Below are 26,881 nucleotides of genomic sequence, written 5' to 3' on the forward strand. Positions count from 1 at the left end.
TGCGCAGTGCTGATGTGCGCAAGGAGCCCCATACGCAAGGAGTGCGCCCCGTAAGGAGAGCCACCCTGCGCAAAAGAAAGTGCAGTCTGCCCAGGAATGGTGCTGCACACGGAGAGCTGACACAACAAGATGACGCAACAAAAGGAAACACAGATTTCCCATGCCGCTGACAACAACAGAAGTGGACAAAGAAGATGCAGCAAATAGACACAGAGAACAGACAACCGGGGTGGGGGGAAAGGGGAGAGAAATAAATAAAAATAAATCTTAAAATATCTATCTGTATATATAGAGATATTTACCTTTCATAGTGCACCTGTATAGATGTTAGCAGAGTGCTCACTTTGGCAGCACATATAATAAAATTGGAACAACATAGAGAAGATTAACATGCCCTCTTGCGAAGGATGACATGCAAATTCATGAAAAAGTTAACAGATGCTAGGTTACCAATTCTCAGGGATTTATAAAATTGGCACATTAAAATTAATCTAAAAGAGCTGAAGTTATTACATATAACTTGAATTGAAAAAGATGGCCAAATATGCCAAGCTGTCAGTGAATTTCTGCAAAAATTCACAGTACTCTACACATATTGATACTTCTAAAATCAGAGAATGAAGTGCCTTTTTATAAACAGTTATCTTTGAGGAATTATAGTAATACATTCTCAATTTGTGTTTATGTAAGGTGAATAATTTATAAGGTTCTTAGATTTTGAGAAGGTTATAGCTACAGTAATTTGCCAATCGTATGTCATGGTAAAATGTGATTATTTCCATAAGAAAAATTAAAGAGATTTAACCAGAAGTTTTTTTAAATCCCTTTGAATTGCATGGCATAGACTTGCTTTTTCCTTATAGCAAATAGTTAAATGGGCATGCTTCAGAATGAGTGTTACTATAGGTGCATGGTTTCCTAGTGAGATTATGTTCCTTGTTGGCAGAATTTATTCCACTTTTGATCTATTTGTATAGTTCCCTACCTTTCTTAAACAACCTCAGCATATGAACTTTCATTTCTACAAGTGTTTTTAAAATATGCTATTATTTTTTAAAAGATACTTAGGTTATATAAATGTTACATAAAAAATAGAGAAGATTCCCATATACCCTGCTCCCTTCACTGACTCCCACATTTTCCCACATTCACAACATTCATCATTAGTGTGGTACATTTGTTACAATTGATGAACACATTTTGGAGCTTTAACATGGATTATAGTTTATGCTGTAGTTTACACTGTGTCCCACCAATTTTGTAGGTTATGGGAAGATGTATAATGGCCTGAATCTCTCATTGCAGTATCATTCAGGACAATTCTCAAGTCCTGAAAATGCCCCCATATTACACCTGTTTTTCCTTCTCCCTGCTCTCAAGGTTTTGAAAGCCATTTTCACAAAGATGAAAACCAGTGAGCGATGTGGAGAGGGAGAGAAGAAGGAAGAACAACTAAGAGGATTCATCTTTCTTTGCGTCAATGTTCTTTATTCCAAAGAAATGTTCTTTATAACTTGGGCATTGATACTTGAACTTGGCAAATAAATTACAATCAAGGAGAACCACCAACCAGTTTGGCTTCAAACATATTATTAAAACATACTATATTCTGTATTTAATAAGGCCACTAAAATGACAGTATAGGCAGTTCCTACATGCCTATTTGTCTAATATTGAAAAGCTCTACATCTTGGCTAATGTCAGTAAGTGATCAGTAATGAGTAGATGAGCTTGTTTACCCTTGTGAACTTAGTTGGAACTTAATGGGTGGTTTATGAGACAGAGCTGAGGTGTTTGTTCACCAGAAGCTATTTCAACATTTTCCTAGAAGCAGTTATATGAAGTGTTGTGCCTAAGGTTGTCTGAATTTAACACTTTTTTATATGCTGAGTCTCTAAAGGAGAAAGTTAAGGAAAGAAATACCTGGTAGGCAAGAATAGCATTGCTACGGCTATTAGTCAAAATTATAAAATTGTGTTGTCTAGTTTGCTTAAGGGTATGTGGGACATAGAGGAACATTTTTCAAAGTAATCGTACTTTTTTTACTATTTATAATGTACTTTTTAAAGATAGAAAGAAAAATCCCTTTTTATTTTAGAGAAGAAAATTGATAACCTGAATATAACAAGTATTTCTTGAGAACTCGAGCGTTGGGCTAAGTACTGTGAAGAATTCAGAGAAAACAAAGTATGGGCCTTGCCCTACAAAGCTAATGAGTAGTTTGCCTTTAAGATACTGATATGGGCAGCAAATTATAAGAGACAATAGTTTATTAGCTCTTGAATTTTAGAAATCAGATTAGAAGTGACTGTGAGTGTTCAGAGAAAGGTGGGGGTATCCATGAAGGCTTGAATGTTGAAGGCATCACAGAAGGGTTGGAACTTAAATTTAGCCTTGAAGGCTGAGTTGGATTTAAACTAGCGAGAGGAGGCAAGAGGAACCACATGTGCAAAATCAAGAACAACATGGCAGTGGCAGTAGAAATGAATGAAACATTATGTGAATGATTTCAAAAGAAGAAACAACAGAACTTAGGGACCATCTGGATGTAGGGAAGGTGCAAAGAAATAGAGGGAAAGTACAAAAATAATGCCAAGGTCTAGGTTAAAGGAAGAGATGAATAGTGCCATGGATAGAGCTGAGGAATTTGAAAAGGAGAACCAGCTACCAGAAAAAGGTAACATTTAATTTTAGCCATGTTTCACTTGAGGTGGTATTTGGGAACAAGATAGCTAAATGGAAATTTTCAGTATATAATTAGAGGTGAGGGCTAGAGCATGTTTGAAAACATAGGACTAGAGGTATAGATTTGATGGTCATGGACATAAAAATTGTCAAAGTTATAAAGATGGATGAACTGTTATGGTGCCCTTAGAGACAGAAGCAAGTAAATAAAAGCTAAATTTTGGGAAAAGTCAAGAGTTAGTGAGAGGAGAGTGGAAGAATGGGACAGTTAGGAAGGGAATGATCAACAGTGTCACAAGCTGCAGGCAAAGTCAAGGAGAAAACAAAGGAGAAAAGTCAAGGAGAGAACATTTAAATTTGGCGATAAACAAAATGAACTTTGAGAGATTATTTTCAGTAAAGTGATAGCATCAAAATCAAATTTCAAGACTGCACAACACAAGCAGTGAACTCTATTGTAAATGATGGACTATAGTTTTTGGTACAGTTATAAAAATGTTTTTTCATGAATTGTAACAGATGTGCCACACTAATGCAAGGGGTTACCAATAAGGTAGTATATGCGAACTCTATATTTTATGCATAATTGTTTTGTAAACCTACAACTTTCTAATAAAAAATGATAAAATTTCAAGAGGTTAACAAAGGAGGGTATTTAGGGAAATGGACATAGTGAAAATTCATTTGTCTGGCAGTAAGTACAAAGAGAATAGCAAAGCTAAGAATTGAAAAAAATATATTCCATTCATTTTGAGGGATTTATCTCTCTGTGTCCCCTATATATTTGATATCTAGTAGAGGTATGGCAGCTGGAAAAAACTATAATGGCAGCAGTCTCTAAAAAAGATAGTAACATGTTATTGACTTTGCATCTAAAAAACATTTAGGCAAGATATGGAAATAGAGCTGTACTTTAAAATGTATCATTTCTACTTTCTAAAAATAAAACTTGCATCTATTTCTCTGTTATACAATAAGAATTTTTTAAAAGTTTTATTCACACCCCAAATAGTCCATCCAAAGTGTGCAATCAGTGGCTCTCCGTGTATCAGAGTTATGTATTCTTCATCACAATCAATTTTAAAACATTTTCATTGCTCCAAAAAGAAAAATTCCCTACCCTTTATACCCCCTATTATTGACATTTAGCATTGGTGGGGTACTGATGAAAGAATATTAAACTATTACTGTTAACTATAGTTCATAATTTGCACTAGGTATATTTTTGCCCATATACCACCCTATTATTTACACCTTGTAATAGTGACATACATTTGTTCTAATTCTTGGAAGAACATTCTCATATTTGTACTATTAACCACATTCATCACCCTCAACAGGGTATACTATGCTATATAGTCCCATGTTTCATCCTCTAACTTTCCTTCTAGTGACATACATGACCCTAAACCTCCCCTTCAACCTCAATTACGTGCATAACTCAGTGTTCTTCATTACACTCACGATTATGTGCTACCATCACTTCTATCCATTTCCAAATATTTACAGTCACCTTTTTAAAAATTCTGCACAAATTAGGTATCAGCTCCCTGTTCACTATCCTAATTCTCTCTCCTGGTAACCTGTATTCTAGATTTTAATCCCATAAATTTGCTCATTATAATTAATTCATATTAATGATTTTCAACAATATTTGTCCTTTGTGTCTGGTTTATTTCACTCAACATAATGTCCTCAAGGTTCAGGCATGTTGTCATATGCATCAGGACATCATTCCTTACAGCTGAATAATATTCTATTGTATGTATATGCCAACATTTTGTTTATCCATCAGTTGATGGACACTTGGGTTGTTTCCATCTTTTGGCAACTGTGAAAATGCAAAACATTAGTGGGCAAATGCCTGTTCACATTCCTGCTCTTAATTCTTCTGGGTCTAAACCTAGTAGCAGGATTGCCAGATCATATGGCAATTCTACACTTAGTTTCCTGAGGAACCACCAAACTGTCTTCCACAGCTCCTGTACCATTTTACATTCCCACCATTGTTCCTGTTTCTCTACATCCTCTCCAACATTTGCAGTTTTCTGGTTTTTTTAAAAAATAGTGGCCATTCTAGTAGATGTGAAATGATCTCATTTTGATTTTGATTTGCATTTCCCTAATAGTGCTGCTGAGTATCTTTTCATGTGCTTTTTAGCCATTTGTATTTCCTCTTTGGAAAAATGTCTTTTCAAGTCTTGCCCATTTTTTTATTGTGTTGTCTTTTTATTGTTTAGTTGTAGGATTTCTTTTTATATTCTAGATAGTAAACTCTTATCAGGTATGTGGTTTCCAAATATTTTCTCACACACAGAATTTACTCTTGTAGAATAATGAATTAAATTACATCTTTTTGACTAGTACTATAAGTCACTATTTAACTAGCTAAATAGTGATTTAAATAAAATGTTTCCTCTAGTATTAAATATCTATGATACTGATTGCTGACTTAGCACATAATTGCAAATACATGTTTAATACCAGAGTGTCAGTTTCTCAAACAATGAATGAAAGTTTTCATAAGAAAATTCTTGTACAGGGGTGTACTGTTTTAAGTTTGACTATATTCCTGTGTCTATGTGTAGATTTAAAGGCAGTGTATTTTTCATATTATATTCTCAGTGGATGAACAAACACCTGAAAAACAGAAGTAATGAACTTTTTTAATAGAGTTAAGTTTTTTCAAAATTGTTTATTCAGCTCTTTTAAAAAGTATAATTTGTTTTAAAATAAATTTTAAACATACAATATATAGTGTATTTATGCACAGGTATGTATCTTGTCCCTAGCTGCTAAATATAGAGAATCTCTGTGCTTAAGACTGCCTTGTGTCCTTGAAAAGGAACTATAAGCATAAATGGTAAAAGGTGAATATGATTTCACCACATAGGTATTTTAATAGGACATTGGATTCCTAACTAAGGACCTGATGTCCACATTTCTTTAAAGTGACCCTAAAATCAAAGTCCTATAAATCAGTTGAGTAAAACAGTACAAACCTATTATTTAACATTTCTTAAATATCTACTGGTTTTTAATATATATATTAAAAACTACAATTGAAGAAAGCAAAATAAATAAGCTACAGTCCCTACTCTTAGTATTGTTAGGCTAGTACAGAAAGGACTTTGGGGTCAGCATTTGAATATTAGATTCTTCCTGCTTATTACATACATGACTTTGGGCAAGTCATTAAATTAATTAGTTATTTTTAATTTTTTCTGGGTATCAGCTTCCTTGTCTGTAAAATGGAGATGACAATATTTCTCTTGTTGGGTTATAAAATTTACAAGTAATGTATTTATAGTGACTATCACAGTGTCTGACCTATAGTGACTACACAGTTAATAGTAACTCTTTTTTTTTTTTTTTTTAAATTTTTTAAATTTTTTATTGACTTTGTAATAATATTACATTAAAAATATATATGTGAGGTCCCATTCAACCCCACCCCCCCACCCCCCCCTCTCCCCCCCCAACAACACTCGTTCCCATCATCCTGACACATCCATTGGATTTGGTAAGTACATCTTTGGGCACCTCTGCACCTCATATACATTGGTTCACATCATGGCCCATACTCTCCTCTATTCCATCATGTAGGCCCTGTGAGGATTTACAATGTCCGGTGATTACCTCTGAAGCACCATACAGGGCAGCTCCATGTCCCGAAGACGCCTCCACCTCTCATCTCTTCCTGCCTTTCCCCATACCCTTTGTCCATTATGTCCACTTTTCCCAATCCAATGCCACCTCTTCTATGTGGACACTGGATTGGTTGTGTCCATTGCACCTCTATGTCAAGAGGAGGGTCAGATTCCACCTGGATGCTGGATGCAATCCTCCCATTTTCAGTTGTAATCACTCTAGGCTCCATGGTGTGGTGGTTGTCCTTCTTCAACTCCATCTTAGCTGAGTGTGGTAAGTCCAATAAATCAGATTGTAGGTGCTGGAGTCTGTTGAGGCTCAGGATCTGGCTATCACATTGTCAGTCCAGAGATTCAAATCCCCTAAATATATCTTAAACCCCAACATTAACTGCACCTCCAGCACATTGGCATGAAAGTCTTATGAAGGGAGATCCCATCTGAGTCCAGATTCGTCACACATAAACACCATTTCCAAAGAGGGGCCATCTGCCCTGGTAGTTAACCCCATCGGCCATGACCATAACTCCCGTGGGTCTCTTTAGCCCTCAAAGGAACCAATATCTGGGGGTTGTATCTGCTTTATCTGTCTCTCTGACTCTGCTCAGTTGTGCATGAGGGCAAACCTTCTGCCAGCCTCCAGACTCTTTTTTAGAAACTCGTAGCCATATAAACTCATTTCTCTTTTCCATTTCCCCCTTACTTTAGGTCAAACAGCATTTTAAAGTCATGGTATTTTATGTAGACATGGATATTCTGCTGATCCGCATTGAACCTTCCGTATAAGGTCATTTTCCAGTTGCATCATCAGTTGGTAGTTGATAGTGGTCCCTCGTTGCCAGGGAGGCTCATCCCCGGGTGTCATGTCCCACGCTGGGGGGAAGGCATTGCATTTACATGCTGAGTTTGGCTTCGAGACTGGCCACATTTGAGTAACATGAAGGCTGACAGAAGGAAATTCCCAGGCACAAAGTTGCTCTAGGCCTTGTTATTATTTTGGGTTTATCAGCTCACAAGCATAATCATTAGTATCAGGGGCTCACTGTTGAACCCTCACTCCCTCCCGGTCCCCACCACTGTACCTGGGAGACTGTCGCTGCTCCCCTAGGGACCACGACAGAGCACCACTGGCCAGGAACCCAGTACCCCCCTTACTGTGGTTTTTAATTGTTGCCACTATGAGTATATCCAAACATTACCATGCACCCTGGACATATGTTCTGTACAGCTCCCTGTCAGTCATATATCACCTGTCGTTGGTATCCCATACCAGTATCCCTCCATTGCCATTGTTGAAACACTCTGTGATCCAGAACTCCCCGAAATTTGAAGCCCAATATAATGTCATGGTCCCTTACTAGGGAATGGCATATAGCGATGAGTTTAAAGGATAGATAAAGAACTTGGATAAAGTTAGATAAAGAACTTAGATAAAGAATGTTGACTTGAAAAAATTCCACATCCTATTTTTTTCTTTTTCTTTTTTTTTTTTTCCCCCCCCCCCTAATTATTCAGCTTTTCTTCACAGGAGTCCTAGACCACAGCAATGTATATATATAATATACAGCACTCCCACACATCCACCAGAAAACCTTTTCCCTTCCACAGTGATACTCTTACGCCCTATTCATATCATATTTACTTAAAGTGATGTACAGAGTCTGAGACATTAGCTTTCTAACAAGGTGACATCTGTGTTTACATTATGGTGCATACTTTAGGATACACAGTTCTTTACATTTTTAGTTATCCTATGTTTTACATTATGGTTTACATTATCAGTCTGTCATCTCCTATATGTTATGGTGTAATATTACATGTTTTATATCCATCCTTGTGTACTCTCAAGAAACTCCTCTCTTACCCCCCATTTACTTTGGTTCCACACATTTAACGTCCATTTTCCCTTCCACCTTGGTGCCCTCAGTGATAGCCAACCTCCGTTTCCTGAGGAGCCACTTCCAGAGATAGATGGAATAGTGTTCAGGGCCTAACTTGCTCAACTGCCCCAATGCCCTGGGAGCCACCCTTTCTCTCGAGGGATACAGTTCCCTCTATTGGATGGCATTAGTCCTCCCCAGGATGTGGGTCCACCCCCACTCTCACTACTTGGGTTTCTACCCCATGGTGTCACCCACTCTGGCAGAATGAGCATTTAGACATTCCCCAGGAGCCCGTCCTGCATCAGACCCTCCCCTCCGAGCATTCTAAACAGGTAACCCTCTTTATTATATTTTGATATGATTTTCTCGGCATTTTACTCTCCACCAACACCTGACCCTCTCCTGGTTCGTATGCTACCCCTCCCTCCCCCCACTTTTGGGCAACGTTACCCACCCGTCCCTCCCCAGCCACCCTCAAACCCGCAAAGCCCCAAGCAAAGGCAACCCCTTGCCCCCCTTTTATCTCTTCTTTGTGTTCATACTTACCACCATCTCGTCTTAAATTCCACCCCTGCAGACATCGGCTCATATCCTTCCTCCACCCTCCGATTTCCTGCAAGCCTATCGTTCAGTCTCTTGCTATCTAGGGCAGCTTGTTTATTTCATATCATTGAGGTCATGTAGTATTTGTCCTTCAATGTCTGGGTTGTTTCACTCAACATAAGGTTCTCAAGATTCATCCATGTTATCACATGTGTTTGTAGTGTGTTTGTTCTTACAGCCGAGTAGTATTCCATTGTGTGTATATACCACATTTTATTGATCCACTCGTCTGTTGATGGGCATTTGGGTTGATTCCAACTTTTGGCAATAGTGAACAATGCTGCTATGAACATTGGTGTACATATATTGGTTTGTGTTCTTGTTTTCAGTTCTGCTGGGTATATTCCCAGCAGTGGTATTGCTGGGTCATATGGCAAATCTATGGCTAGTTTTTTGAGAAACCGCCATACTGTTCTCCAGAATGGTTGGATCCTTCTGCATTCCCACCAGCAGTGGATGAGTGTTCCCCTTCCTTCACATCCTCTCCAGCACTTGTATTCTTCTGTTTTTTTCATAGCTGCCAATCTTATGGGTGTAAGATGGTATCTCATTGTGGTTTTGATTTGCATTTCCCTGATAGCTAGAGATTTGGAACATTTTTTCATGTGCTTTCTTGCCATTTGTATTTCTTCTTCGGAGAAGTGTCTGTTTAAGTCTTTTTCCCATTTTTTAAATGGATTGTTTATCTTTTTATTTTCAAGATGTAGGAGTTCTTTATATATGCAAGTTATAAGTTTCTTATCAGATATATGATTGCCAAATATTTTCTCCCACTGTGTGGGCTCCCTTTTTACTTTCTTGACAAACTCCTTTGAGGTGCAGAAGGCTTTAATTTTGAGGAAGTCCCATTTATCTATTAGTTCTTTTGCTGCTCGTGCTTTTGGTGAGATATTCATAAATCCATTACCTATTACAAGGTCCTGTAGATGTTTCCCTATACTGCTTTCTAAGGTTTTTATGGTCTTGGCTCTTATATTTAGGTCTTTGATCCATCTTGAGTTGATCTTTGTATAAGGTGTGAGATGGTAATCCTCTTTCATTCTTCTACATATGGCTATCCAGTTCTCCAGACACCATTTGTTGAATAGGCCACTCTCTCCCAGTTGAGAGGGTTTGGTGGCTTTATCGAATATTATGTGGTTGTATATGTGAGGTTCTATATCAGAGCTTTCAATTCGATTCCATTGGTCTATATGTCTCTCCTTATGCCAATACCATGCTGTTTTCACCACCGTAGCTTTATAGTATGTTTTGAAGTCAGGTAGTGTGATTCCTCCAATTTCGTTTTTCTTTTTCAGTATGTCTTTGGCTATTCGGGGTCTTTTTCCTTTCCAAATAAATTTCATAGTTAGTTTTTCTAGTTCCTTAAAGAAGGCTGCATTGATTTTTATTGGGATTGCATTGAATGTGTAGATCAATTTTGGTAGGATAGACATCTTAATAATGTTCAGTAATAGTAACTCTTATTGCCAATCTCATGAGATTTTCTCAATAAATTTTAGTGTCTTTTCCTTTTTCCTTATAACCTATCATCCCCTAACATAAAATTGTAGTGTGATATGGTATTATATAACCTATAGGAAGTGATATTTGTTTCCTTACTGAAATCAAAAAGTAGGTATATGAAGACTTGTAAAGTTAATTTTGACTTTTTAGTACAGGTTTCAGTGGGTGTATATAAAGAGAGTGAGGGCTTTAAAGGCTAATTTTATTTCCTCAAAATTAGCTGAGCATGTACATGAAAGTCAGCAGTAAGGATATTTGAATAGTAACTGGTTATAAGTTGTTAAATTCTGTAGTTCCAAAGCCTAAATTAGTGTGATGAGGGAGGATTTACACAAAAATAGAAAGAATAGTATAATGCACTCCCAAAGACTACCTGTCATCCAGCTCCAATAGTTATCAGTTGAAGTGGATTTTAACAGAAACATTTCAGTCAAAAATTATGACATTTCCAGCACTGTATCAATGTTTGTCTAATTTAGTATTTTTTAAATACCATATCATGGGTCTAGTTAGAATTCAACTTTAACATTTGCTTCTTGTCAAGCTTCTTTTGCTGTTAATTTGGATCAGTAGTCAAAGATTTATTTTCGCTGAGTATTATATACCAGTTTTTTCAGGACATGTTTTTAAAATCACAAGAATAAAAAAATGCATGTCTGTCACTTTTTTGAAAAAGGGAAAGAGTTAAATATGCTAAGTAGAATATATTTTGTTTTTTGTTTTTAAGGTTTGGCTTGACCAACAAGTTTGATACTGAATTTCCCTCAGTTCTAACAGGGAAGGTAAGTAAGAGTTTGCTTTGAACTTTCCAATTCTAAAAAGCACTGTTTTATGGCTTCTTTGGTGTTATAACAGACACTTTAAATCAGTGATAATGAAGTAAAATAACAGAAGGCCAGGGTACTTGCATGCTCTCTTGTTAATGACTGAAAGCTGTCTCCCTGACTACTAATCTAAGACCAGTTATTTTGTCCATTGTCCATGAATGACAGACATATTTATTTATCTGTTCAGGTTCTCCAGTTTTACATTTTATTCCTCAACATGTAGCTGTAATCTGTCTTCATTTTGATCAGTAACTTCCTATGTTTTAAAATTTTGGGACCCATATCATTGTTTAACTTTGTATCACTCTTTGATTACTTGAAGTGGTATGATTTGTTATAAATGAAAAGAATCACATTTTGTTAGATGTTTTTCTACCTTTTAGATAGTTTAAGATTCTAAAATTAGACTCACTACAATAAATTGTTATTGCCTTTCTGTTCCGTAGTTCCTTTATATTCAGTAGTATCTTCTAGTGTTGAAACTCAATATTCAAAACTTTCTAAGACTTGAAACTTTGTTTAGAGCGTCCTCTTACAATATTATTACTAACTTTTTAGGCCTAAAAGAGAAGGCTTTGACTAGCAAAAAGTTATTTATACGCTTTTGTTCCTTGAAGAGGAAATGTGAAAGAGGAGAGAAAAGCCATTATAATACAAAGCACTCAATAATTTCCAAATGGTCAAATAGCTGAATGATTCCATAGTTACTTGATATGATGACTTGGGGTTAAAGAAGCTAACCTTTGGTGTTTTGAAGCCTGTAATTTACTTTCATTCTCTTTAATTTTAGTATTAGAATAATGCTATTTGTCAGTTTAGATTTCAGTCATTTTTTTTCTGTTGCCCCTGACTACTCCTTGCATTGCAAAGAGCCACAGGAGCATGGCTTATTTTCTTGTGGTGTTGTCCTTACTCAGTATCTACTTTCCTGGTTGCTGGCCTTTAAAAAGGCTAACTCACTAACTATAAGACCACTGCCCTTATTCCAGACTGTATTCCCAGAATTGCTTATTTGTTCTAACCTGGTGTATTAACCAAACGGGTGCTGATGCAAAATAACAGAAATTGGTTGGTTTTTATAAAGGGTATTTATTTGTGGTAGAAGCTTGCAGTCACAAGTCCATAAAAAGTAAATTATTTCCCTCACCAAGTCTGTTGCCATGTGTTGGAGCAAGATGGCTGCCAGTCTCTGTGAAGATTCAGCCTTCCTCTTCAATCTAATAGGCCCAGAGGAACAGACCAGTTTATAAACATAATCCAATATCTATTTTTGGAATTCATAAATAATATCAAACTGATACACCTGGTATTTTTGTTCTGTACGTGGTAGGTTTTCAGTTTGGTCCTGGTATTTGTCCTTGAAAGCTGTGGGGGTTGCAGGTAAAAGGAAACAAAAACATGGTATAAATAGCCCTATCTCATAATGTTGTTTTCCCCCAGGTATCACATTGGTTATGTCTCCGGATTCTTGACCAGGTCTTTTTCCCTTAAGGAAATAATAGTAAAGAGAGAAAGATGATTGATATATGATGGATGATAGATAGATAGATTAGATAGATAGATAGATAGATAGATAGAAGGTACTTTGAAGTATTTTTAAAAATAATTAGGATCAATGTTTTTCATATTCTGAATCAGTATATAGCAGTATAAAAAGCTGAGTTAGTGTGACCAACTGTTCTGGTTTTCCTGGAACAGCAGGATTTTCCTTTTTTTTTTTAAACATTTTTTTCTCTCCCCATCCCTACCCCCCGCCCCGGCAGTTGTCTGCTCTCTGTGTCCATTCACTGTGTGTTCTTCTGTGACCGCTTCTATCCTTATCAGTGGCACCGGGAATCTGTGTTTCTTTTTGTTGCGTCATCTTGTGTCAGCTCTCCGTGTGTGCGGCGCCATTCTTGGGCAGGCTGTACTTTCTTTCACGCTGGGCAGCTCTCCTTACGGGGTACACTCCTTGCGCGTGGGACTCCCCTACGCGGTGGACACCCCTGTGTGGCACAGTACTCCTTGCGCACATCAACACTGCGCATGGGCCAGCTCCACACGGGTCAAGGAGGCCTGGGGTTTGAACCACGGACCTCTCATGTGGTAGGCGGACGCCCTATTCATTGGGCCAAGTCCACTTCCCAAGATTTTCTGAGATGTGAAAATTTTAGTGCTAACATTGAGGAAGTCCCGGGCAAACTTTGATAGTTGATTACCTTATGGGAGATTTTGATTCAGACTAAAACTATGTCACTGGTCAAGATTCTTAACTAAAGCCCTCTTTTTCATCTGTTTTTTAATTTATTTTAAAACAGTTTTATTGAGATATATTCACATACCATACTATACAATAAATCTGTTTTGTACTGGATTTCTGCCACTTTGTACAAGAATTCTTTTTTTTTAAAGATTTATTTAATTTATTTATTTCTCTCCCCTTCCCCCCCCATTGTCTGTTCTCTGTGTCCATTTACTGTGTGTTCTTTTTTTTTTTTAAAGATTTATTCATTTATTTATTTCTCTTCCCTTCCCCCCCCACCCCAGTTGTCTGTTCTCTGTGTCTGTTTGCTGCGTCGTCTTTGTCCGCTTCTGTTGTCAGCGGCACGGGAATCTGTGTTTCCTTTTGTTGCGTCATATTGTTGTGTCAGCTCTCTGTGTGTGTGGCACCATTCCTGGGCAGGCTGCACTTTCTTTCACGCTGGGTGGCTCTCCTTACGGGGTGCACTCCTTGCGCCTGGGGCTCCCCCACGCGGGGACACCCCTGTGTGGCACGGCACTCCTTGTGCGCATCAGCAGTGCACGTGGGCCAGCTCCACACAGGTCAAGGAGGCCCGAGGTTTGAACCACGGACCTCCCATGTGGTAGACGGATGCCCTAACCACTGGGCCAAGTCTGCCGCCATTTACTGTGTGTTCTTCTGCATCCACTTGCATTACCAGGCGGCATTGGGAAACTGGGTCTCTTTTTTGTTGCGTCATCTTTCTGTGTCAACTCTCCATGTGTGCAGTGCCACTCCTAGGCGGGCTGCACTTTTTCATGCAGGGTGGCTGTCCTTGCAGGGTGCACATATTGGGTGTGGGGTACCCCTACAAGGGGGCGACCCTGCATGGCACGGCACTCCTTGCACACGACAGCACTGCACATGGGCCAGCTTGCTACATGTATCAGGAGACCCTGGGGATCAAACCCTGGACCCTCCATGTGGTAGACAGATGCTCTATCTGTTGAGCCACATCCGCTTCCCCAAGAATTCTTATTAATAACTTGTTACCATGTGCATTTTGGTCATATTTAAACATCATTCCATTCTTTAAAGGGCTTTTATGCTAATGTTAGTGTTACTTTTTTTCTTTTTATATCATTGGATAAGAAAATAAAGGTGCAGATCAGTGTGTATAGTGTGTAAGAAAGCACATTCATATTTGTATTTTTGTATAAATAAACTCTAGAAGATATATGTTAAATAAGTAAAAGTGATTACTTTTGGTGGGGATGGGAGTGGAGTGAGGGATGGGAATGAGGAAATGAGATGGATGGAGGCAAAGATGGGGATGAGACTGTTTTCTGAATATCTTTTAGTATTGTTTTGATTTTTGAACTGTGTGGCTAACCTATTTTTAAACTTTAATTTCCTTTTAATTTGTCCTCTCTTGTTCTAAACTCTTTTAGAATAGGATAAAATGCATCTACTAATATTGGTTCCTTTTTTATCATGATGCTTTTCCAGCTGCTTATACTCCTCACCTTTGACCTAAACCCAGTCTTCTCCCCAGTCTCCTTAGAGGGAAAAAAAGACAAAGACAGCAGATCTAATTGGTTTTTCAGATGGTATCCCTGAGATCATAAGACTTTATTCAGTTTAACCCTAAACTGTATTTTACACGTTATTTGCCTCAATTTCCTCCCTAAAAAAATGGGAGCTAGCTTAAGACAGTATGGAATAGTAAGCTTTGTAGTCAGATCTGGGTTGGAATCTAAGTCCTGTCACTGGCAATGTGGTCATGGGCAAGCCATTTCTTTGAGCCTCAATTTTTATGTGAAAAAGATGATAGTGGCAATTATTTCACTTCTTGTTGTAAGAATGAAATGAAATAGCATATATAAAACTTCTAAAATTTTGTCAGATATTTATTAGCATCCCAATAAATGTTAATTTGTGGTTGCTGTTAACAATCCATTGTCAGTTTATTGCAGTTTCACTCTGTTTTTCCAGTTTTCTCTACCCACTGACTTTCAAATTTGAATTGCCTTTGCTACTGTTAGATTCTTCAACTGAGTAATGATTTATTTTCTGGGTTCAACCACTAATTTATCTATTGACTACTGACCTGTGTATTAGTTAGCCAAAGGGGTGCTGATGCAAAATATCAGAAATTGGTTGGTTTTTATAAAGGGTGTTTATTTGGGGGGGAGCTTACAGATACCAGACCATAAAGCATAAGTTACTTCCCTCATCAGTCTGTTTTCACGTGTTGGAGCAAGATGGCTGCTGATGTCTGTGAGGGCTCAGGCTTCCTGGGTTCCTCTGAGCTCAGCTCCTGGTTTCTCCACAAGGACAGCTATGAGGCTCTCTAGGCTTTGCCTCTCTCCACAAGGTCATCTGTAGACTATCAGGCGAATGGCTCTGCCTCTTTTAACCAGGGCCTCCAGCTTAAGACTTAAGCATCAAACTCCAACATCAAAACTCCAACATTAAGAACTCCCAACTCTGTTCTTTGCCATGCCTCAGTTCTTTGCCACACTGTAATCATAACTCAATCATGCCCAGGTACAGATCAGATTACAAGCATAATCCAATATTTAACTTTTTGGAATTCATCAATTATATCAAACTGCTACAACCTGTTTCTCTCATAAGATATAATGACAAATTTCCTTTGATATAATAGTAACAGGAAGATTATAGTCCCTAAGTTGACATTTGAAAATATATGGCCATTTGACTTTTCAAGGAACAAAAGACTGGTATGAGATTTTGGTCTCACTTTTTAGTGTGTTCTCCCTCCTATCCAGATCAGTTAGAAAAATTCACCAATTGAAGAAGCAGCTTAGACTTATATTTATTTGATAAGAATCAATCAAATGTTTTCTCCAAATGAAAAAAAAAACTATGTGAACTCTTTCAAATAATAAAATATTTGCAGAAAGATAGCAAATTCATTATTAAATGAATGAGAATGGAGTTAAAACAGCTTCAAAGGAAAACTTATTCTTTATGTTTCCTATGCTGATACATGTGTCTGGGCAGTTACCAGCTTTATTACTGGTTTACTTTTTTTAAAGTTTGAATTACAGGTCCAAGAAAGTCTGAAAAATGAATAACGTATAAATATGTCAGGAAATAACGCTTCCAGATATAAGAATTATCCAATTTTGAAATTTCCCAGTTTTATGTACTCAAGGAGTCGTCAGAATTTCTCTTCACAACTCCTCATTCCTTTCAAAGACTTCTGAAACAAAAAATTCCACTGACCCAAAAGATAATATAGCTTTTTATACTAGAAAAGTAAGAATATTTAGCCCTTTTTTGTATGCATTCACACAACCTGCCTGATTTGGACATGAGCTTTTCTTAGAGACATCCATTCTATCCAGGAGACTTTTTTATAGCACATATCCTAATGACACTTAGATATTTATTCCAATGTGTATTATTATAGTGTACAAAATTTGTCATACATTAGATAAGGCATAAATGATATTGTAATGGTTTTCTTAGTATTGTATTCAATGATGAGAAAAACACAAAGGGATTCTGAAGGTCTGATTTTTAAGACTTGTGGTAACATAAGTTTTATTCATTTTCTCTCTTTTTTTAATATATATTTTATTTATTTTTTAAAGATATATAGATCACACAAAATGTTACCTTAAAAAATATGGGAGGTTCCCATGTACCCCACTCCCCTTGCAGTGACAGATGCAGGATATGATATATCCTGCCATAACCCACTGAATGGACTGGGAGAGAGTATAAACTAGAATGTAAACTATAATGCATGCTGTGTAGCAGTGCTCCAAAATGTATTTATCAAATGCAATAAATGTACCACCTAATGAAGGAAGTTATTCATTTTCTCTTTAATGAGGTAATTTTATCTCCAGTGTATATTTAGATAATCAACTCTGATACCTTAGAGAAGAGACAAAAAGAACTTTATGACTGTAAAAAAATTAAAAGGGAAAAAAGTTAGGATTTCAGACATAGCAGCCTTTGTGTTAAATATTTGAAAATGAACAAATGCAATAGCTAAAATAGAAAAACCTTTTACAAAAATCAGCCTTCCAGCATGAAGGTAATTCTAAAATAGCTTTCATGCTTAAACTTAGCAAAATTGTGCAGAGTGAATTCTGAAAATCCTAAAAAGCCATTTTTTAAATTTTTAAAAAATTTATTGAAGTATATCACTCATACATAAACATAAATAAACAATAAATGTATAGTAATAGTTGTAAACTTACAAAATAAACATGTAACATCACAAAGGACTCTCGTACCTCACCCTACCACCAGTACCTTGAATTGTTGTTAAACATTTTTAACTAATGATTAAAGAGCATTGTCAAAATATTACTACTAATCAAAGTATTTTTCCCCCAACCCACCCTATTATTATTATTTTCTTTATATCATTTATATATGGACATACATAAACAAGTGTATAGTAAAAGTTGTGAACTTACGAAGCAAACATGCATAACATCATACAGGGGTCCCATACATCAGCCCTCCCCCAACACCTTGCATTGTCATGAGGTGTTTGTTACAAATTTTAAAAGAATATTGTCAAAATCCTACTACTAATTACAGGCCTTACTTTACATTTGGTGTGTTTTCCCCCAGCCCACCCTATTATTATTTTTTAAATATATTTTTATGACTGAAGTTGTAAAGTTATAAAACAATCATGCACATGTGGAGAATTCCCAAACAACCCCCCTCTATCAACATGCCACACTGTGGTGGAATATTTGTTAAGAGATAAAATAATATCATATGATTGTTGCCACATCCATAGAGTACATTTGTCACACATTTTCCATACTGCCCCATTATCAACACAGTATATCTTTTGCATAGATGCAAGAATATTATGTTATTACTACTAACCACAGTCCATAGGTCACTCCAGTTGTATCTTTCCCATGCTTCTTTTTCCACATTCCCACTACCCTGCAATAGTGATGTACATTTGCTCTAGCTAACAAAGGACACTCTTGCATCTGTATCATCAACCACAAATCTCATCCACCTCTTGGTTTACCATGCTTCTCAGTTCCTAGATTCTCTAGCATTCTGTCAGTTGGCATTTACATACATAGACTTCCATTTTCAGCCACGTACCCATTTATAAACTAGCTATTACTCACTCTGTTACCATCTACTCTATACATTTTCACACTTTTACAATAAAGCTAATTAAAACTTCTACATGCATTAAACATCAGTAGTCCATCTCAGTCCTCCTCTTATCTCCTTTAAGAATCCACCTCCTACCAACAGGTCTTGAAGATATTTTCCTACAATTTCTTCTAGAAGCTTTATGGTTCTTGCTTTTATTTTTAGGTTTTTGATCCATTTTGAGTTAATTTTTGGATAAGGTGTGAGTTAGGGGTCCTCTCTCCTTCTTTTGGCTATGGATATCTGGGTTCTTTCAGCACCAATTGTTGAATGGACTGTTCCGTCCAAACTGTGTGGTTTTGACAGGCTAGTCAAAAATCACTTAACAATGCATGTGACAGTCTGTTTCTGAACCATACATTTGGTTCCATTGGTTTATGTATATGTCTTTATGCCAGTACCATTTTATTTTTACCACTATAGTTAGGTAATATGATTTAAAGTCTGGAGATGAAAGTTCACTTTTACTTATTAAATGTTTCTGGCTATTCAGGACCCCTTATTCTTCCAAATAAATTTGATAATTGTGTTTTCAATTTTTCTAAAAAAAATGCTGGTGGAATTTTTATAGGGATTGCATTGAATCTGTATATCAATTTGAGTAGAATTGACATCTTAATGATATTTAGTCTTCCAGTACATGAACATGGAATGTTCTTCCAGTTATTTAGACCTTTTTTTATTTCTTTTAACGTTGAGTTGAAGTTTTGTGAATACCAGTGCTTTACATTGTTGGCTAAGTTTATTCCTGACTATTTGAGTTTTATCTGTCCTATTTTATTTTTACCACTCTTTTGACACTTTGCTACTTTATTGACCTAATCGTCATTTCTAGATTCTCTTCCAGACTTCTCTCTGCTGTCTTTTCTTTTCAGGCGCCAGCACATCCTTTAGCATTTCCTGAAAATCTGGTCTCTTGTTTAGAAAGTCTCTGTTTCCCTTTATCTGTGAATATTCTAAGCTCACCCTCACTTTTGAAAGACAGTCTTGCCAGATATAAGATTCTTGGCTGGAAGTATTTCTCTTGTTGTATCTTAAGTATATCATACCACTGTCTTCCTGCCTCCATGGTTTCTGGTGAGAAATCAGCACTTAATTTTATGGGGTGTCCCTTATATGTTATGCATTGTTTTTTCTCTTGCTGATCTCAGAATTCTTTCTTTGTTTTTGGCATTTGACATTCTGATGAGTATGTGTCTTGGAGTTGGTCTATTTGGATTTTTTCAGGTGGGAATACATTGTGCTTCTTGGAAATGGATGTCTATGTTTTTCAATAGGGTTGAGAAATTTTCTACCTTTATTTCTTCAAATATTCCTTCTGCCCCTTTTCCCTTCTCCTTCTGGGACACCCATGACCTATATGTTTGCACATCTTTTGCTGTCATTTAGTTTCCTGAGACCTTGTTCAAATTTTTTCCATCATTTTCTTCTTCTGTTCTTTTGTATGTTTGCTTTTAGAGGCCATTTCTTCAAGCTCACCAATTCTTTCTTGTGCCTCCTCAAATCTGCTGTTATATGATTCCAATGTTTTTTTAAATTCATTTACTATGCTTTTCATTCCCATAAGATCTATTTTTCTGTGTATGCTTTCAAATTCTTTCTGATTATTCAGTCTGTACCAGCCAAAGGTACCTGCAAATGCTTGGATAGTCTGGTGCAAGGCCCACCAGCCTCCTCCCTATCAGGTGGGGCTGAAGCCTAGGCTAGGGCTGCAGGCCATTCTGAGTGAAAAAAAATCAGTCCTGTTGGGCTTTGCTTAGATTTTCTTTCATTAAGAGTCTCTGGCATCCTGTTAAAATGTTGTGATGCTTTCCCCACATTTATCATGTAGTTTACCTTTTTTCTTTCCGAAAAAATCAAAAGAAATTAACTTTCTTTACAACCTACAATTGAGCCGGAAAGTATGGCACTTCCATATAATTTTCATTACTAGATATGCAGTTACATGGAAGTAAATGAGTAAAACATTATTAACTCTGATTCCACACAATTAACTAAACTGTTTTTTCCATATAGTTTAAAATAGGGCGTTGGGCAATTTACAAATATAAAGATTAGTTTGTTGTCTAAAATTCTAATTAAAAGTTTTCCTTTCAATATATTTGTCATATGGCTTCAAAAAGTTTGAGTTCTCACTTTTAGTAACTTGTCCCTGGAAAGAGATTTCAAACTGAGAATATTATATGTTAAAAGTGGAAAGTGTTTGTAGGAAAGAAGGAACACAGTCATATTTTAGGAATGTTTTTGTTAATTTGTTACCAGAATCATGTAATAAAAGACAAATTTTATAACAAGTTTTATATACTTTGACTTATAAATTATTTCATTTACAACATTTAAAGTAAAAAACAAGTTTTCTTTTCTCTTTTTCCTTTTACTCTTTAGCTTTATTCTCCCTAAGACTGTTCATCCAGGGTAGAAGTGGAGCTTTCTTTTCTAAGACTTTTTTTCTTTTAGACTGACTCATTTCTGCCTTTGACTTCTTCCTTTACTTTTAATTTTTTTCATCTGTACATGGATGTGCTTTCAAATAAAAAATTTAAATTCTAAATACAACTCATTAAATAAAGTTAAAAGGATGGATTAATAATTTTATAATTTTCATGACAATTTCAGTATTTGTTAGGTTTAAAAGATACTTTCATGATTCTGTATATGTAACATAGAGAATTGATTATAATTTTACATTACACATTAAAGGTGAATATATAAATGTATTTTCCTTATTTTAGCTTCTATTTGGTTGATTAGTTGCTCACTAGGAATAAAGAAGTTGAATATTGTTGTTTTGAGGGACAAATCTTCATAGTATCTTTTTTTTTTTTAAGATTTATTTATTTCTCTCCCTTTCCCCTCCCACCCCGGTTGTCTATTCTCTGTGTCTATTTGCTGCATCTTCTTTGTCCACTTCTGTTGTTGTGAGCAGCACGGGAATCTGTGTATCTTTTTGTTGAGTCATCTTGTTGTGTCAGCTCTCCGTGTGTGTGACACCATTCCTGGGCAGGCTGCACTTTCTTTCACGCTGGGCCGCTTTCCTTACAGGGCGCACTCCTTGAGTGTGGGGCTCCCCTACGCGGGGATTACCCCTGCGTAGCAGGGCACTCCTTGCGCACATCAGCACTGCGCATGGGCCAGCTCCACATGGGTCAAGGAGGCCCAGGGTTTGAACTGCGGACCTCCCATGTGGTAGACAGACGCCCTAACCACTGGGCCAAGTCCGCAGCCTCTTCATAGTATCTTGGTATTTTGTTTTTAAAAAGAACATCTTTAGTTTCTCTTTGAAGAATTGAAGAACTGAAGAGTTCAGAGTTTGCATTTGAAATACAGCAAATTATCAATTTGTTTATGCTGTATTTTGTAACAAAGCTGTGGAGTATTTACTTGATTAAACTTCTTGCCTTTTGCTGAGGCTCCATGCAAAGAAAGAGCTTTTCTTTTCTTTTTTTCTTAAAATACAATGACACATGATGCTTTTCTTTCTCCAAATCTAGGAAGGCATGATTCACAACATTCCAGTTAGGAGATTTTTTCTGAAGTGAGGTATATAACACAAAGATTATTATTCTCATTTTATACATTGGCAACTGAAACTCAGAAAAATTAAATGATTTTGCCTAGGATTTTTCATGCCTAATGAGAAACTGGAATCCAGATCTCTTGATTTATTGTCTAATGTGCTTTCCTCTTTAATATTAAAATCATTATTAACTTGTTAGTGTTTTCTGTTATGAATGATAAGGCATGGTTGTCTGAATTTATTTCTTTTATTTAACCTTGAAATTTTCTCATTTAGTTGAAATTCTTTTTACTCAGTGATTGTCTTTAGACTGTGTTGCAAACAATCTAGAAGGATAATGAAATTAATTTACTTTCTCCATGTAAACAAAGTTTTGAGCCTTACAATTTCATAACTGTAGTTGATTAAATATTAGGAAGAAAATAAACTTTATGAGTTAAGCAATTACCCTCATTGGGTAACATGAACAATTCTAATAAAACTTATATAATTACTTAATGTTTTAACCATGATCATGCTGAATTCTGTGGTCATCTACATGTGCAAATAGACATGTTTTAAGGTGTTGATTCTAAAACATCTCTCTCAAAAGACAAAATTGTAATCAATTGATTCCTTTATTGAAATTTTTATTTGGAAGAGCTGTAAAATGCTTAATTTTTATTCAAACATGCTAATGTCTTTTTATTTTATAGCAGCTTATTTTACCTAATAATTTCATAAATTTTGCTTTTACAGCCAGGTGCTGGAATTTTTTTCCCATACATTTTACAGTCTGACACTTTTTAAATGAACAGGAATAATTTTTGTAGTCCAGAACTGTGATTTTACTAAAAAGCAAACTATTTTTAATATACTTTTGAACCTTCAAGCAGAATTTTTGTTATAATTCTAACTATGCCTGTCCTACTTATGCTTTTGAACTGACTTTGTCCTTGTTTATAGAGAGGCATAAGCAGCCATTTCTAGGAATGGAGGTAGTAATTAGAATTATTAAATTTATGTATTTAAGGGCTTTTTGCGTTTCAAATTTACATCAGTAACAAGTCCATTTTGTGCTGAATAACATTTTTGAGTAAAATCATTCAGCATTGTGTTTTATTAGTGTAGTTTTTCCCTGCAAAAAGATGGAAAAATGTTGAAATAGGTTTGTTGAAGTATGCAAGGGAGACAATGTCTAAGAGGTACCTTTTTAAAGATAATCCAGGAAACTGGATATCCATATCCAAAAGAATGAGAAAGGATCACCATCTCATGCCCTATACAAAAATTAACTCAAGTTGGATTAAAGAACTAAATATAAGAGCTAATGTCATAAAACTCCTAGAAGATAAACGTCTATAGGCTCTTGCAGTAGGAAATGGTTTCATAAACTTTACATCCAAAACGCAAGCAACAAAAGAACAAATAGATAAAATGGGGCCTCCTCAAAATTAAAAACTTTTGCACTTCAAAGGAGTTTGTCAAGAAAGTGAAAAGGCAGTCTATGCAGTAGGAGAAAATATTTGGGGATCACTTATCCAATAAGGTTCTATTAATAATATTCTACTCCTGGGGGGAATGTAGAATGGTACAGCCGATGTGGTTTGGCAGGTCCTCAGGAAGCTGACTATAGAATTGCCATATCATCCAGCAGTCCCACTCCCCATTCTTGGGAGACCTGCTACATTCTCAAATACAGGTGCAAGAATCTTTCAAGAACATAGGCAGTGTGTAATAAAAGGAAACAGATCAGTATGTCAAGCCCTCAATATTAGTGTGTGTAACTGTGAACCTTATTCTCGAAAATTGAAACTTAGTGGTTACCATAGGTTTCAAGGGGAGGTGGGGCGAAGAATGGGTGGAACATAGAGCATTTTTAGGACGTTGGAATTGTTCTGCATGATCTTGCAATGATGGATACAGGCCATTATACATTTTGTCAAAACCTACAGAAGTATACGGTGCAAAATGTAAACCATTGGCCATGGTTAATAGCAGTGCTTCAATATTTGTTCATCAGTTGTAACAAATATACCTTACTTATGTATGATGTTATTAATAGGGGAAAATGTGAGAGGGAGAGGGGGTGGGGTATATGGGAATCCCCTATATTTTCCATGTGACCTTTCTGTAACCTAAAGCTTCTTTGAAAATAAGTAAAAATATAAGACACTGGGAAAAAGTACAGAAGAAAATATAAATATATGTAAAAGACAACAGATCTTTCAGTGATGAAAGGTACAGTGCAAGAAAAAAATTTTTGACCTTATTTTTGGTGAGGTCTTGGATTGCAAACAGGTTGCAACTTTGGCAGGGGAGGATCACTGGGGTGGGGTGTCAATGGTGGGGGATGTGTGGGGAAAGGCACCTGGGGCATACCTCTATGGAATATGAACATATTCATGTGGTCATGGGGTGTTATGTCAGTGGGTGGACATCTACACAGTAACCAGTGAAATATTGAATTCCCATCCTGGGTAATCCTCCTACATTCTCTAATAGAGTGGCAAGAATCTCTAGAGAACGTGGGTAGTTACTAGCAAAGGAAGACAGACCAATATGCCAGGCCCTTGATATTGATGGTCGTCATATTTATGAACCTTGTTCTTGTGAAGTTGAAACTTCGCCTAGTAATATATATTGCTTGAGTTACCTCGTGAAATCCTTCTTGTTGCTCAAATGTGGCCTTCCCTCTGAGCCAAACTCAGCATATAAGCCTGCTGCCCTTCCCTCCAGCATGGGCCATGATTCCCAGGAATGGACTTCCCTGATACTAAGGGATTATTACCAAGTGCCCGCTATTGATTCATTTGAAAAAAGACCTTGACCAAAAGGGGGAAACATTAAATACAAATGAGTTTGTATGGCTAAAAGATTTAAAAGTGAGTCAGGAGGTTATTCCAGAGGTTACACTTAATGCATTTAGGAGGTTCTCAATAACTGCCATAGAAAACAGTACCTCAACAGGGGTGCTCCTGAGATTCTAGAGCCATCTAGATACTACAGGCAGGGCAGCCAACCCCAGGAAATCAGCACGCCATTGGTGGACCTTATCTTGTAATATTTGATAGCCTATCTCCCTAATATATCAGACTTATACTCATTTATAAATTTTTTACATATGGTTCTTCTGCCTCTTTTATTTAACCTATAATTAGCACTATACCCATTAAATATATGTCCCAGAGACTTAAATCTTTTGGCTGTCATATGCTGGTTGAGCCCTGAATCTCAGCAGAGTTGCAGCCAACACCTACCCTCCAATTCATCAGATTCACACAGGACAACCAACAAAAGGGTGATGGACAATGCTCATTCCAAAAAGGAGAGTATCTACAACTGCAGACAAGATAGTTTCATCCCTCTGCCCCATGGAATCTAAGCCCCCTCTCAGTCTGAAACAGAGCAGTCATCACCATCCCCAAATCCTCAAGGTTGAGGAATGAACAAACATAAGGAGGGGATGCAGCTATGGACTAAAGTAGACTGTTATTCTAGTAATGGAAGAATTTGCATCATTGATATAAAGACAGCGGTCACCAGAGGTTCTGAGGGGAGGGAAAGGGAAGAATAGGTATAACATAGCGTATTTTGGGGACTTTGGAATTGTTCTGCACCATATTGCAATGATGGGTACAGGCCATTATACATCTTATTAAAACCTATAAAATGTGTGATGCAAAGTGTAAACCATAATCTAAACTATCGGCCTTGGTTAGTAGCAATGCATCAATACGTGTACGTCAATTATATAATAACAAATGTACCACACAAAGGAAAGATATTATTAATCGGCGAAACTGTGGGAGGGAGAGGGGATGATGGGGTCTATGGGAATCCCTATATTTTCTATGTAACATTTATGTAATCCAAAGCTTCTTTAAAAATAAAAAAAAAATCCAGGAATTTTGGGAAGGTCTATTTTTTTTTTTATTATTTATTTAATTCCCCTCCCCTCCCCCGGTTGTCTGTTTTCTGTGTCTTTTTGCTGCGTCTTGTTTCTTTGTCCGCTTCTGCTGTTGTCAGCGACACAACACGGGAAGTGTGGGCGGCGCCATTCCTCGGCAGGCTGCTCCCTCCTTCGCACTGGGCGGCTCTCCTTATGGGTGCACTCCTTGCGCGTGGGGCTCCCCTACGCGGGGGACACCCCTGTGTAGCACGGCACTCCTTGCGCGCATCAGCACTGCGCTTGGGCCAGCTCCACACGGGTCAAGGAGGCCCGGGGCCTGAACCGCGGACCTCCCATGTGGTAGACGGACGCCCTAACCACTGGGCCAAAGTCCGTTTCCCTGGGAAGGTCTATTTTTAATTCCATTTCTTGTAGTATTTGAGTTTTTATTGTTTCTTTTTTAAATTTACTATTTTCTAATAGATTTTTTAGGATAGATCATACAAAATGTTACATTAAAAAATATGAGGATCCCATATACCCCCACTCCCTCACCCCTCCCCCCACTCCTTCCACATCACGAATTCTTTCATCAGTGTGGCACATTTGTTGCATTTGATGAGTACATTTGGAGCCCTGCTACACAGCATGGACTATACTTTACATTATAGTTTACACTCTCCCCCAGTCCATTCAGTGGGTTATGGCAGGATACATAATATCCCGCATTTGTCCCTGCATTACCATCCTGGACAACTCCAAGTCCAAAAAAGGCCCCTATATCACACCTCTTCCTCCCTGCCCCCAGCAAACCCTGTGGCCACTGTCTCCACACCAGTGATACAGTTTCCTCCACCACCAGAGCCACAATAATTCTATAGTTGAATACCAGCAAGTCCACTCTAATCCATACTCCGTTCCTCCATCCTAAAGTATGCTTCTAATTCTACTTACC

At 37.0% G+C, this 26,881-nt stretch overlaps 1 protein-coding gene and 1 non-coding gene across 8 annotated transcripts in view; both read left to right on the forward strand.

Annotated features, from left to right (window-relative positions):
- The window catches only part of CHIC1 (cysteine rich hydrophobic domain 1), a 113,596-nt gene that overhangs the window by 5,560 nt on the left and 81,155 nt on the right, over window positions 1-26,881 (forward strand). For all 7 annotated transcript variants that reach the window (XM_004470802.3, XM_071213007.1, XM_058291623.2 and 4 more), the window contains exon 2: window positions 11,055-11,109. In XM_004470802.3, coding sequence (XP_004470859.1) covers window positions 11,055-11,109 — 55 coding nt within the window. The remainder of the gene's footprint in view (window positions 1-11,054; window positions 11,110-26,881) is intronic.
- Window positions 336-442, forward strand: LOC111767156 (U6 spliceosomal RNA). Its single transcript, XR_002799045.1, has one exon. It is a non-coding gene; the product is annotated as a U6 spliceosomal RNA (small nuclear RNA).

The sequence above is a fragment of the Dasypus novemcinctus genome, chromosome X (assembly GCF_030445035.2).
Source record: "Dasypus novemcinctus isolate mDasNov1 chromosome X, mDasNov1.1.hap2, whole genome shotgun sequence".
NCBI lineage: Eukaryota > Metazoa > Chordata > Mammalia > Cingulata > Dasypodidae > Dasypus > Dasypus novemcinctus.